Source organism: Salvelinus fontinalis, chromosome 23 (assembly GCF_029448725.1).
Source record: "Salvelinus fontinalis isolate EN_2023a chromosome 23, ASM2944872v1, whole genome shotgun sequence".
In the NCBI taxonomy this organism is placed as follows: Eukaryota; Metazoa; Chordata; class Actinopteri; order Salmoniformes; family Salmonidae; genus Salvelinus; species Salvelinus fontinalis.
In genome coordinates, this window is record NC_074687.1 from 25,640,249 (window position 1) to 25,655,248 (window position 15,000).

Here is a 15,000-nt window from a genome sequence, read left to right on the forward strand (position 1 = left end):
AACACTGGGCTGAACAGAACAGGACAGAACACTGGGCTGAGCAGAACAGGACAGAACACTGGGCTGAGCAGAACAGGACAGAACACTGGGCTGAGCAGAACAGGACAGAACACTGGGCTGAGCAGAACAGGACAGAACACTGGGCTGAGCAGAACAGGACACTGGGCTGAGCAGGACAGGACAGAACACTGGGCTGAGCAGAACAGGACAGGACACTGGGCTGAACAGAACAGGACAGAACACTGGGCTGAACAGAACAGGACAGAACACTGGGCTGAACAGAACAGGACAGGACACTGGGCTGAACAGAACAGGACAGAACACTGGGCTGAGCAGAACAGGACAGAACACTGGGCTGAACAGGACAGGACAGAACACTGGGCTGAACAGGACAGGACAGAACACTGGGCTGAGCAGAACAGGACACTGGGCTGAACAGAACAGGACAGGACACTGATCTGAGCTGTGACCCACGCTGGAATCATTGAACGACCTTGATTAGCATGTCAAGTGATATTACATGGTTGGGTGAGAGAGGGAGGGAGGGAGATATGGGGAGGGAGGGATGGCTAGAAAGGAGAGAGACAGGGATGGGGAGATGTGTGTATATATCCAGGTGAATGACTACCTGATGTGTGTAGATCCAGGTGAATGACTACCTGATGTGTGTAGATCCAGGTGAATGACTACCTGATGTGTATAGATCCAGGTGAATGACTACCTGATGTGTATAGATCCAGGTGAAGCACCACAGACACAGAGCTGGTTAGCAGAGACCTACCCCCCCCCCCCCCCCCCCTTTCTATATTGCCGTGGTGTATTGGCATTGTGTAACTGATGCTGTGTCCTATGCTGCCTCCCAATGCTAGGTTCGTTCTGGGCTGGATACCAGAGATCTACCCCCCCCTAGTCTGCCTGTCTATACTGTGAGATATCAATGTGTTAGCATTGTAGGGGTGTAGTATTGTAACAGTGTACTATACCAACGCGACATTAAAAAACGGTAATATCTTATGTTTCACCGAGTCGTGGGTGAACGACGACATTAAGGACCTACCAGCTGGCGGGTTTGTACACTCCGTCGGCAGGACAGAACGGCAGCCTCTGGTAAGACATGTGGCGGGGGCCTATTCAGATATGTAAACAACAGATGGTGAACGATATCTTAAGGAAGTCTCCAGGTTTTGAGTATCTCATGATAAGCTGTAGACCACACTTTCTACCAAGAGAGTTTTCATCTGTATTTTTCATGGATGTCATGACGATGGTGGCACTAAAACCACACTCAGTCAGCTGTATTTTTGTAAATAACAGCTGGTGCACGATATCTAAGGAAGTCTCGAGCTATTGCTCGCCTGAGGTAGAGTATATCACGATAAGCTGTAGACCACACTATCTACCTAGAGTTTTTTCATCTGTAGCTGTCTATTTACCACCACAGACCGATTATGGCACTAAGACCGCACTCAATGAGCTGTGTACGGCGATAAGCAAACAGGAAAACGCTCACCCAGAGGCGGCGCTCCTAGTGGCCGGGGACTTTAATGCAGGGAAACTTAAATCAGTTTTACCTAATTTCTATCAAGATGGAAAAAAACTCCACCTTTACTCCACACACAGAGACACATACAAAGCTCTCCCTCGCCCTCCATTTGGCAAATCTGACCATAATTCTATCCTCCTGATTCCTGCTTACAAGCTAAAATTAAAGCAGGAAGCACCAGTGACTAGATAAAAACAAGTGGTCAGATGAAGCAGATGCTAAGCTACAGGACTGTTTTGCTAGCACAGACTGGAATATGTTCCGGGATTCTTCCGATGGCATTGAGGAGTACAACACATCAGTCACTGGCTTTATCAATAAGTGCATCGATGACGTCGTCCCCACAGTGACTGTACGTACATACCCCAACCAGAAGCCATGGATTACAGGCAACATTCGCACTGAGCTAAAGGCTAGAGCTGCTGCTTTCAAGGAGCAAGACTCTAACCCAGAAGCTTATAAGAATTCCCACTATGCCTTCCGACGAACCATCAAACAGGCAAAGCATCAATACAGGACTAAGATTGAATCGTACTACACCGGGTCTGACGCTCGTCAAATGTGGCAGGGCTTGCAAACTATTACAGACTACAAAGGGAAGCACAGTCACGAGCTGCCCAGTGACACGAGCATTCCAGATGAGCTAAATAACTTATATACTTGCTTCGAGGCAAGTAACACTGAAACATGCATAAGAGCATCAGCTGTTCCGGACGACTGTGTGATCACGCTCTCCGTAGCCAACGTGAGTAAGACCTTTAAACAGGTCAACATTCACAAGGCCGCAGGGCCAGACGGATTACCAGGACTTGTACCCTGAGCATGCGCTGACCAACTGGCAAGTGTCTTCACTGACATTTTCAACCTGTCCCTGTCCATGTCTGTAATACCTACATGTTTCAAGCAGACCACCATAGTCCATGTGCCCAAAAACACTAAGGTAACCTGCCTAAATGACTACCGACCCGTAGCACTCACGTCTGTAGCCATGAAATGCTTTGAAAGGCTGGTCATGGCTCACATCAACACTATTATCCCAGAAACCCTAAACACTAGACCCACTCCAATTTCCATACCGCACCAATAGATCCACAGATTATCTCTTTTGCCCTTACCCCCCTGTATATAGTCTCCACATTGACTCTGTACTGGTACCCCGCTGTATATAGTCTCCACAATGACTCTGTACTGGTACCCCGCTGTATATAGCCTCCATATTGACTCTGTACTGGTACCCCGCTGTATATAGTCTCCACAATGACTCTGTACTGGTACCCCGCTGTATATAGTCTCCACAATGACTCTGTACTGGTACCCCGCTGTATATAGCCTCCACATTGACTCTGTACCGGTACCCCCTGTATATAGCCTCCACATTGACTCTGTACTGGTACCCCGCTGTATATAGCCTCCACATTGACTCTGTACCGGTACCCCCTGTATATAGCCTCCACATTGACTCTGTACTGGTACCCCGCTGTATATAGCCTCCACATTGACTCTGTACCGGTACCCCCTGTATATAGCCTCCACATTGACTCTGTACCGGTACCCCCTGTATATAGCCTCCACATTGACTCTGTACCGGTACCCCCTGTATATAGCCTCCACATTGACTCTGTACCGGTACCCCCTGTATATAGCCTCCACATTGACTCTGTGCCAGTACCCCCTGTATATAGCCTCCACATTGACTCTGTGCCAGTACCCCCCCCCCCCCCCCTGTATATAGCCCCACTATTGTTATTTCCTGCTGCTCTTTAATTATTTGTTATTCTTATCTCTTACTTTGTTTTAAGGTATTTTGGTTAAGAGCTTGTAAGTAAGCTTTTCACTGTAAGGTCTACACCTGTTGTATTCGGCGTATATGACAAATAACATTTGATTTGATTTGATTTATACCAGCTCACCATGCTACGGTATCCGTCTGTTAGCGTTGTAGTATTAGCACCGTGTCCTATACCAGCTCACCATGCTACGGTATCCGTCTGTTAGCATTGTAGTATTAGCACCGTGTCCTATACCAGCTCACCATGCTACGGTATCCGTCTGTTAGCATTGTAGTATTAGCACCGTGTCCTATACCAGCTCACCATGCTACGGTATCCGTCTGTTAGCATTGTAGTATTAGCACCGTGTCCTATACCAGCTCACCATGCTACGATATCCGTCTGTTAGCGTTGTAGTATTAGCACCGTGTCCTATACCAGCTCACCATGCTACGGTATCCGTCTGTTAGCATTGTAGTATTAGCACCGTGTCCTGTACCAGCTCACCATGCTACGGTATCCGTCTGTTAGCATTGTAGTATTAGCACCGTGTCCTATACCAGCTCACCATGCTACGGTATCCGTCTGTTAGCGTTGTAGTATTAGCACCGTGTCCTATACCAGCTCACCATGTCTCACCATGAATAATTGATGTTATTGGAAGAAAACAAAACCCGAGTCGTCTTTTCAACAAAGTTTTGATGAATCATACGAGACATATTAGGGATTACAGTTTTGTGCCAGATGGTTGTTTAACCGGATTAATCTGCATTCATATTTGATTTGTAAACATCCACCATAACTATTCTAGCTTTGAAGCATTGATGTTTGAGTGAAGAACTGAGATGACAGACAGACAGACAGACAGACAGACAGACAGACAGACAGACAGACAGACAGATACACAGACAGATACACAGACAGATACACAGACAGATACACAGACATGCAGGCAGGCTGACAGACAAATCGACAGACTGACTGACACATTGGTGGAAAATGTGTCTGCATCCATCCCTCCTCCCAGAGGAAGATAGAGGAAGACAGACAGGCTTCTCTGGTCGTTACGTGATAGAGGAAGACAGACAGGTTTCTCTGGTCGTTACGTGATAGAGGAAGACAGAGAGGCTTCTCTGGTCGTTAGGTGATAGAGGAAGACAGACAGGCTTCTCTGGTCGTTAGGTGATAGAGGAAGACAGACAGGCTTCTCTGGTCGTTACGTGATAGAGGAAGACAGACAGGTTTCTCTGGTCGTTACGTGATAGAGGAAGACAGACAGGTTTCTCTGGTCGTTACGTGATAGAGGAAGACAGACAGGCTTCTCTGGTCGTTACGTGATAGAGGAAGACAGACAGGCTTCTCTGGTCGTTAGGTGATAGAGGAAGACAGACAGGCTTCTCTGGTCGTTAGGTGATAGAGGAAGACAGACAGGCTTCTCTGGTCATTAGGTGATAGAGGAAGACAGACAGGCTTCTCTGGTCGTTACGTGATAGAGGAAGACAGACAGGTTTCTCTGGTCGTTACGTGATAGAGAAAGACAGACAGGTTTCTCTGGTCGTTACGTGATAGAGGAAGACAGACAGGCTTCTCTGGTCGTTACGTGATAGAGGAAGACAGACAGGCTTCTCTGGTCGTTAGGTGATAGAGGAAGACAGACAGGTTTCTCTGGTCGTTAGGTGATAGAGGAAGACAGACAGGTTTCTCTGGTCGTTGCGTGATAGAGGAAGACAGACAGGTTTCTCTGGTCGTTAGTTGATAGAGGAAGACAGACAGGTTTCTCTGGTCGTTACGTGATAGAGGAAGACAGACAGGTTTCTCTGGTCGTTAGGTGATAGAGGAAGACAGACAGGTTTCTCTGGTCGTTAGGTGATAGAGGAAGACAGACAGGCTTCTCTGGTCGTTACGTGATAGAGGAAGACAGACAGGTTTCTCTGGTTGTTAGGTGATAGAGGAAGACAGACAGGTTTCTCTGGTCGTTACGTGATAGAGGAAGACAGACAGGTTTCTCTGGTCGTTACGTGATAGAGGAAGACAGACAGGTTTATCTGGTCGTTACGTGATAGAGGAAGACAGACAGGCTTCTTTGGTCGTTAGGTGATAGAGGAAGACAGACAGGCTTCTCTGGTCGTTACGTGATAGAGGAAGACAGACAGGTTTCTCTGGTCGTTAGGTGATAGAGGAAGACAGACAGGTTTCTCTGGTCGTTAGGTGATAGAGGAAGACAGACAGGTTTCTCTGGTCTTTGCGTGATAGAGGAAGACAGACAGGCTTCTCTGGTCGTTACGTGATAGAGGAAGACAGACAGGTTTCTCTGGTCGTTACGTGATAGAGGAAGACAGACAGGTTTCTCTGGTCGTTGCGTGATAGAGGAAGACAGACAGGCTTCTCTGGTCGTTAGGTGATAGAGGAAGACAGACAGGTTTCTCTGGTCGTTACGTGATAGAGGAAGACAGACAGGTTTCTCTGGTCGTTACGTGATAGAGGAAGACAGACAGGCTTCTCTGGTCGTTAGGTGATAGAGGAAGACAGACAGGTTTCTCTGGTCGTTACGTGATAGAGGAAGACAGACAGGCTTCTCTGGTCGTTAGGTGATAGAGGAAGACAGACAGGTTTCTCTGGTCGTTACGTGATAGAGGAAGACAGACAGGCTTCTCTGGTCGTTACGTGATAGAGGAAGACAGACAGGTTTCTCTGGTCGTTAGGTGATAGAGGAAGACAGACAGGTTTCTCTGGTCGTTAGTTGATAGAGGAAGACAGACAGGTTTCTCTGGTCGTTACGTGATAGAGGAAGACAGACAGGCTTCTCTGGTCGTTAGGTGATAGAGGAAGACAGACAGGTTTCTCTGGTCGTTAGGTGATAGAGGAAGACAGACAGGTTTCTCTGGTCGTTACGTGATAGAGGAAGACAGACAGGTTTCTCTGGTCGTTACGTGATAGAGGAAGACAGACAGGTTTCTCTGGTCGTTACGTGATAGAGGAAGACAGACAGGCTTCTTTGGTCGTTAGGTGATAGAGGAAGACAGACAGGTTTCTCTGGTCGTTACGTGATAGAGGAAGACAGACAGGTTTCTCTGGTCGTTACGTGCACACACACACACACACACACACACACACACACACACACACACACACACACACACACACACACACTCACAAGCACACACACACACACACGCACACGCACGCACACACACGCACACACACACACACACACACACACACACACACACACACACACTCACACACACACACACACACACTCGCGAGCACACACACACACACACACACACACACACACACACATACACACACTCGCATGCACACACACACACCATACCACTGGAAGCAGGCCAACACTGTGCAAAGCTCTGTGCCAATGTACCTGTAGAGAAACCATGCCGATGTATCAGAAGTACATGATGAAGAAGCGAGAGAAAGAGAGAGAGAGCAGTTTAATTAAAGTTTAAACATTTCCTCCTCAAAATTATCTCCAGTCTGCCAGATGGCTGTGGTAGTAGTGGTAATATACAGGGCTGTTCTCTCTCCCCAGTCTGCCAGATGGCTGTGGTAGTAGTGGTAATATACAGGGCTGTTCTCTCTCCAGTCTGCCAGATGGCTGTGGTAGTAGTGGTAATATACAGGGCTGTTCTCTCCCCAGTCTGCCAGATGGCTGTGGTAGTAGTGGTAATATACAGGGCTGTTCTCTCTCCCCAGTCTGCCAGATGGCTGTGGTAGTAGTGGTAATATACAGGGCTGTTCTCTCTCCCCAGTCTGCCAGATGGCTGTGGTAGTAGTGTTGATATACAGGGCTGTTCTCTCTCCAGTCTGCCAGATGGCTGTGGTAGTAGTGGTAATATACAGGGCTGTTCTCTCTCCAGTCTGCCAGATGGCTGTGGTAGTAGTGGTAATATACAGGGCTGTTCTCTCTCCAGTCTGCCAGATGGCTGTGGTAGTAGTGGTAATATACAGGGCTGTTCTCTCCCCAGTCTGCCAGATGGCTGTGGTAGTAGTGGTAATATACAGGGCTGTTCTCTCTCCAGTCTGCCAGATGGCTGTGGTAGTAGTGTTGGTATACAGGGCTGTTCTCTCCCCAGTCTGCCAGATGGCTGTGGTAGTAGTGGTAATATACAGGGCTGTTCTCTCTCCAGTCTGCCAGATGGCTGTGGTAGTAGTGGTAATATACAGGGCTGTTCTCTCCCCAGTCTGCCAGATGGCTGTGGTAGTAGTGGTAATATACAGGGCTGTTCTCTCTCCAGTCTGCCAGATGGCTGTGGTAGTAGTGTTAATATACAGGGCTGTTCTCTCTCCAGTCTGCCAGATGGCTGTGGTAGTAGTGTTGGTATACAGGGCTGTTCTCTCTCCAGTCTGCCAGATGATAGTGGTAGTAGTGGTAATATACAGGGCTGTTCTCTCTCCAGTCTGCCAGATGGCTGTGGTAGTAGTGTTAATATACAGGGCTGTTCTCTCTCCCCAGTCTGCCAGATGGCTGTGGTAGTAGTGGTAATATACAGGGCTGGTCTCTCTCCAGTCTGCCAGATGATAGTGGTAGTAGTGGTAATATACAGGGCTGTTCTCTCCCCAGTCTGCCAGATGGCTGTGGTAGTAGTGGTAATATACAGGGCTGTTCTCTCTCCAGTCTGCCAGATGGCTGGGGTAGTAGTGGTAATATACAGACGCCTGCCTCTCTGCTCTGTTCAGACGCCTGCCTCTCTGCTCTGTTCAGACGCCTGCCTCTCTCTGCTCTGTTCAGACGCCTGCCTCTCTCTGCTCTGTTCAGACGCCTGCCTCTCTGCTCTGTTCAGACGCCTGCCTCTCTCTGCTCTGTTCAGACGCCTGCCTCTCTCTGCTCTGTTCAGACGCCTGCCTCTCTCTGCTCTGTTCAGACGCCTGCCTCTCTCTGCTCTGTTCAGACGCCTGCCTCTCTCTGCTCTGTTCAGACGCCTGCCTCTCTCTGCTCTGTTCAGACGCCTGCCTCTCTCTGCTCTGTTCAGACGCCTGCCTCTCTCTGCTCTGTTCAGACGCCTGCCTCTCTGCTCTGTTCAGACGCCTGCCTCTCTGCTCTGTTCAGACGCCTGCCTCTCTGCTCTGTTCAGACGCCTGCCTCTCTGCTCTGTTCAGACGCCTGCCTCTCTCTGCTCTGTTCAGACGCCTGCCTCTCTCTGCTCTGTTCAGACGCCTGCCTCTCTCTGCTCTGTTCAGACGCCTGCCTCTCTCTGCTCTGTTCAGACGCCTGCCTCTCTCTGCTCTGTTCAGACGCCCAGGGTCACATGTATTAGAACGGAGCAGAAAGCGAATCATTTAAAGAAGTGACTAGACTCAGTAACATGGTAATCATTATCTTCTCTGGGATATGTGGGACTCTAACGTCCCACTTGGCCAAAAGCCAGTAAAAATTTCAGAGCGCCAAATTCAAATAAATTACTATAAAATCTAACTTTCATGAAATCACACATGAAAGACACCAAATTAAAGCTACACTTGTTGTGAATCCAGCCAACATGTCTGATTTCAAAAAGGATTTACGGCGAAAGCACACCAAACGATTATGTTAGGTCAGTACATAGCCACAGAAAAACACAGCCATTTATCCAGCCAAAGAGAGGAGTCACAAAAAGCAGAAATAGAGATAAAATGAATCACTAACCTTTGATGATCTTCATCAGATGACACTCATAGGACATCATGTTACACAATACATGTGTGTTTTGTTCGATAATGTGCATATTTATATCCAAAAATCTCAGTTTACATTTGGCGCCATGTTCAGAAATGCCTCCAAAATATCCGGAGAAATTGCAGAGAGCCACATCAAATAACAGAAATACTCATCATAAACTTTGATGAAAGATACATGTTTTACATAGAATTAAAGATATACTTGTTCTTAATGCAACCGCTGTGTCAGATTATTATTTTTTAATTACGGAAAAAGCACACCTTGCAATAATCTGAGACTGCGCTCAGATAGAAACAACATTTCTCCGCCAGTCAACAGAAATACGAAATGACATCATAAATATTCCCTTACCTTTGATGATCTTCATCAGAATGCACTCCCAGGAATCCTAGTTCCACAATAAATTGTTGTTTTGTTCGATAATGTCCATTATTTATGTCCAAGTAGCTACTTTTGTTAGCACGTTTAGTACACATATCCAAACGCTCGTGCAGGTCCAGGCAAACGTCGGACGAAAACTTCAAAAAGTTATATTACAGGTCAAATAAACTTGTCAAACTAAGTAGAGAATCAATCTTTAGCATGTTGTTATCATAAATATTCAATAACGTTCCAAAGGGAGAATTCCTTTGTGTCTATAGAAGTAATGGAACGCAAGTCGATATCATGTGGAAAGCGCATGACCAGGACCTGGCACTCTGCCAGACCACTGACTCATTCCCCTCTCATCCGGCTCCACATCACAGTAGAGGCTTCATTCAACGTTCTACAGACTGTTGACATCTAGTGGAAGGCGTAGGAAGTGTAAACAGATCCATATCCCACCTGGGATTTCCATAGGCGATGAGTTGAAAATCGACCAGCCTCAGAATTCTCACTTCCTGTTTGGATTTTTTCTCAAGTTTTTGCCTGGCATATGAGTTATGTTATACTCACAGACATAATTCAAACAGTTCTAGAAACGTCAGCATGTTTTATATCCAATAGTAATAATAATATACATATATTAGCATCTGGGACAGAGTAGGAGGCAGTTCACTCTGGGCACGCTATTCATCCAAAGTGAATATGCTGCCTCCTATCCTAGACAAGTTAAAGAAGTGACTAGACTCAGTAACATGGGAATCGTCTATGGCTGGTCTTTAAGCACAGAGGAGAGTTTTTAATGATTAGTGACTGTCTTGTTTTTCCTTCCCTGAATATTCAGATCTCCCACTAAGGCTTCTCGTCTGAATATTCTGACAAACAAAGATATATGGTAATTCCTATAATTGCATCATTTCTATGACTCCTGTTCTCCGGAGATATTGCGTTGACTATTGTAATTAAAAAATAATCACATCTTAGGTTTTAGGTCCTCTACAAAAATCTTCCACTTCAGAACACATTGCATTAAGAAGGGTTTTATAATCACATCGCTCTAACTTCCAAACACGTTATTCCCCTGTTCATCACATCACGTTATTCTACACTTCAGCTGTGTTGGCGTAGTTAACCCTTAACTGTCTGGCTGGCTGGGACACTCCTTTCTCCTTTTGCAATTCTGTTTTATTTTTGTTTGTTAAATGTATGAGATTCAATGTCTGTATTTTTAGTATGCTTATCGATTGTTTTGTCTGCATAACAAATAAATGAACTCAGTGGTCGTGTGGTTAGTGTCCGCCCTGAGATTGGGAGTTTAGGAGTTCGATCTCCAGACGAGTCAAACCAACGGCTGTAAAAATGGGACCTGATGCGTCTCTGCTTGGCATTTAGCATTAAGGTGATAGATTAGGCGTAACGCCCTCAGGTAGACTATAGTCCTGTCTAAGGGGTGTACTGGTAGACTACAGTCCTGTCTAGGGGGTGGACTGGTAGACTACAGTCCTGTCTAAGGGGTGTACTGGTAGACTACAGTCCTGTCTAAGGGGGTGTACTGGCTCACTACAGAAACAGGAGATGATGCTTCAATGAGATGTTCCGGCTCACACATGACAAGTCTACTTCCTTACTGCACAACCAATACGACATATTATTATATATATATATTACTATATCATTATATATATTATTATATAAGTTATTATATTATTATATAATAATATTACTATATCATTATATATATTATTATATAAGTTATTTTATTATTATATATATATATTACTATATCATTATATATATTATTATATAAGTTATTATATTATTATATATATATATTACTATATCATTATATATATTATTATATATATATTACTATATCATTATATATATTATTATATATATATATTATTATATAAGTTATTATATTATTATATATATATTACTATATCATTATATATATTATTATATAAATTGTTATATTACAATGCACTGTAATATCACCTCATAATGCATTGTAACTGCAAGCTTTAAGTAGACAAGTCTACTTTCAATAACTGATAGGTGGTGGTTTATTCCTACTTAACGTTTTGAATACACTGATTGTAAGGAGCTCTGGATGAAAATGTAAAATGTAAAGTCTTACCAAATTAACTGACCTTCTCTCCTCTCTCCTAGGTCCACAACAGGAACCTCCTCTTCCTGAACTTTGACCTTCTCTCCTCTCCCCCAGCTCCACAACAGGAACCTCCTCTTCCTGAACTTTGACCTTCTCTCCTATCCCCCAGCTCCACAACAGGAACCTCCTCTTACTGAACTTTGACCTTCTCTTCTCTCTCCTAGGTCCACAACAGGAACCTCCTCTTCCTGAACGTTTACCTTCTCTCCTCTCCCCCAGTTCCACAACAGGAACCTCCTCTTGCTGAACTTTGACCTTCTCTCCTCTCTCCCAGCTCCACAACAGGAACCTCCTCTTGCTGAACTTTGACCTTCTCTCCTCTCCCCCAGCTCCACAACAGGAACCTCCTCTTGCTGAACTTTGACCTTCTCTCCTCTCCCCCAGTTCCACAACAGGAACCTCATCTTGCTGAACTTTGACCTTCTCTCCTCTCCCCCAGCTCCACAACAGGAACCTCCTCTTCCTGAACTTTGACCTTCTCTCCTCTTCCCCAGCTCCACAACAGGAACCTCCTCTTCCTGAACTTTGACCTTCTCTTCTCTCTCCTAGGTCCACAACAGGAACCTCCTCTCCCTGGACTTTGACCTTCTCTTCTCTCTCCTAGGTCCACAACAGGAACCTCCTCTTCCTGAACTTTGACCTTCTCTTCTCTCTCCTAGGTCCACAACAGGAACCTCCTCTCCCTGGACTTTGACCTTCTCTCCTATCCCCCAGCTCCACAACAGGAACCTCCTCTTCCTGAACTTTGACCTTCTCTTCTCTCTCCTAGGTCCACAACAGGAACCTCCTCTTCCTGAACTTTGACCTTCTCTTCTCTCTCCTAGGTCCACAACAGGAACCTCCTCTTGCTGAACTTTGACCTTCTCTCCTCTCCCCCAGCTCCACAACAGGAACCTCCTCTTCCTGAACTTTGACCTTCTCTTCTCTCTCCTAGGTCCACAACAGGAACCTCCTCTTCCTGGACTTTGACCTTCTCTCCTCTCCCCCAGCTCCACAACAGGAACCTCCTCTTCCTGAACTTTGACCTTCTCTTCTCTCTCCTAGGTCCACAACAGGAACCTCCTCTCCCTGGACTTTGACCGTATCACACGTACAGAGAAGGTTTATGACGACCACAGGAAGTTCACGTTAAGGATCCACTACGACCACGCCGGACGCCCGACGCTCTGGGCCCCCAGCAGCCGCCTCAATGGGGTCAACGTCACCTACTCCCCGGGCGGACACGTGTCCGGCATCCAGCGGGGAACCATGTCCGTACGCATGGAGTACGATCAGAACGGTCGAATCACGTCGCAGATCTTTGCCGACGGGAAGTCATGGACCTACACTTACCTGGAGAAGGTAAAAAATACCACTAGTGTACCTTATACATATATATATATTTACATACTAAATACGGGGCCTTCAGAAAGTATTCATACCGCTTGACTTATTCCATATTATGTTGTGTCTGAATTCAAAATTAATTCAGTATATATTTTTATCACCCATCTACACACAATACCCCATAATGACAAAGTGAAAACATTTTGAAAAATGTTTGCAAATTTATTGAAAATGAAAAACAGAAATATTTAATTTACAAAATTATTCACACCCCTGAGTCCATACATGTTGGAATCACCATTGGCAGTGATTAAAGCTGCGAGTCTTTCAAGATTACAGCTGTGAGACTTATTACAGCTGTGAGTCTTTCAAGATTACAGCTGTGAGTCTTTCAAGATTACAGACGTTAGTCTTTCAAGATTACAGCTGTGATCTTTGCAAACCCTGGATTGTACAATATTTGCAATATTCTTTAAAAAATTATTCAAGCTCTGTCAAGGGATCATGGCTAGACAGATCAACTGTTGATTTTCAAGCAGATTTCAGTCCAAACTGTAACTCGGCCACTCAGGAACATTCACTGTCTTCTTGGTAAGCAACTCCAGTGTAGATTTAGCCTTGTGTTGTAGGTTATTGTCCTGCTGAAAGGTGAATTAATCTCCCAGTGTCTGGTGGAAAGCAGACTGAACCAGGTTTTCCTCTGGGATTTTACCTGTGCTTAGCTCTATTCCGTTTATTTTTATCTTAAACTCCCTAGTCCTTGCAGATGACAAGCACACCCATAACATGATACAGCCACCACCTTGCTTGAAAATATGAAGAGTGGTACTCAGTGATGTGTTGTATTGGATTTGCCCCAAACATAACACTTTGTATTCAGGACATAAAGTTAATTTCTTTGCCACATTTGTTGCAGTTTTACTTTAGTGTTTTGTTGCAAACAGAATCCACGTTTTGGAATATTTGTATTCTGTACAGTCTTCCTTCTTTTCACTCTGTCATTTAGGTTAGTATTGTGAAGTAACTACAATGTTTTTGATCCATCCTCAGTTTTCTCCTATCACAGCCATTAAACTCTGTAACTGTTTTAAAGTCACCATTGGCGTCATGATGAAATCCCTGAGCAGTTTCCTTCTTCTCCGGCAACTGAGTTAGGAAGGACGCCTGTATCTTTGTAGTGACTGGGTGTATTGATACACCATCCAAAGTGTAATTAATAACTTCACCATGCTCAAAAGGAATATTCAATGTCTGCTTTTATTTTTTTTACCCATCTACCAATAGCTGCCCTTCTTTGCGAGGCATTGGAAAACCTCCCTGGTCTTTGTGGTTGAAATATCTGTCTGAAATTCACTGCTCGACTGAGGGACCTTACAGATAATTGTATGTGTGGGGTACAGAGATGAGGTAGTCATTCAAAAGTCCTGTTAAACACTATTACTGCACACAGAGTGAGTCCATGCAACTTATTATATGACTTGGTAAACACATGTTTACTCCTGGACTGATTGCCATAACAAAGGAGTTGAATTCTTATTGACTCAAGACATTTCAGCTTTTCATTTTTAATACATTTGTAAAAAATAAAAATAAAAAATAAAACATAATTCCACTTTGACATTATGTGGTATTGTCTGTAGGACAGTGACACAAAATCTCAATTTAATCCGTTTGGAAATTCAGGCTGTAACACAACGACATTTGTAAAAAGTCAAGAGGTGTGAATACTTTCTGAAGGCTCTGTTATACTTGCCATATTCCTTTGAACGCCTCGTGAAAGAGAACATTTCGATACGGATTTAATTAGGGGGATATAATAAGAAGAGATACTCAGAGAATTAAGGAAACACAATTATATTAAACTCTCCGCATAAAATACAATGGAAAAACTCATGATAAAGACCTACGATACTTTTTAAGGTAGACATTCACAGTGTGCAGTAAGGTACACAGTGTACTGAGGGTTTGGAACTAATGGAGAACGCCTGCTGTCCTACAGATAAACAGTATCGAAGACATACTGTAATAGAAAATAGGGTTGATATTTCAGTGGCATGTAGCAGCAAGAGGCCCTTAAAAGCAGATTTAAGATTTCTAGTTCAAAGTTTCCTTGTAAATCCTCCTGTCTACTGTACTCTTAGCTTTGGCT

General features: G+C 44.8%; 1 protein-coding gene across 1 annotated transcript in view; it reads left to right on the top strand.

Moving 5' to 3' along the window:
- LOC129821064 (teneurin-4) overlaps positions 1-15,000 on the top strand; it is a 189,211-nt gene that overhangs the window by 116,251 nt on the left and 57,960 nt on the right. Inside the window, exon 13 of the mRNA XM_055878318.1 lies at positions 12,570-12,866. Within this exon, the coding sequence (XP_055734293.1) occupies positions 12,570-12,866 (297 nt within the window). The remainder of the gene's footprint in view (positions 1-12,569; positions 12,867-15,000) is intronic.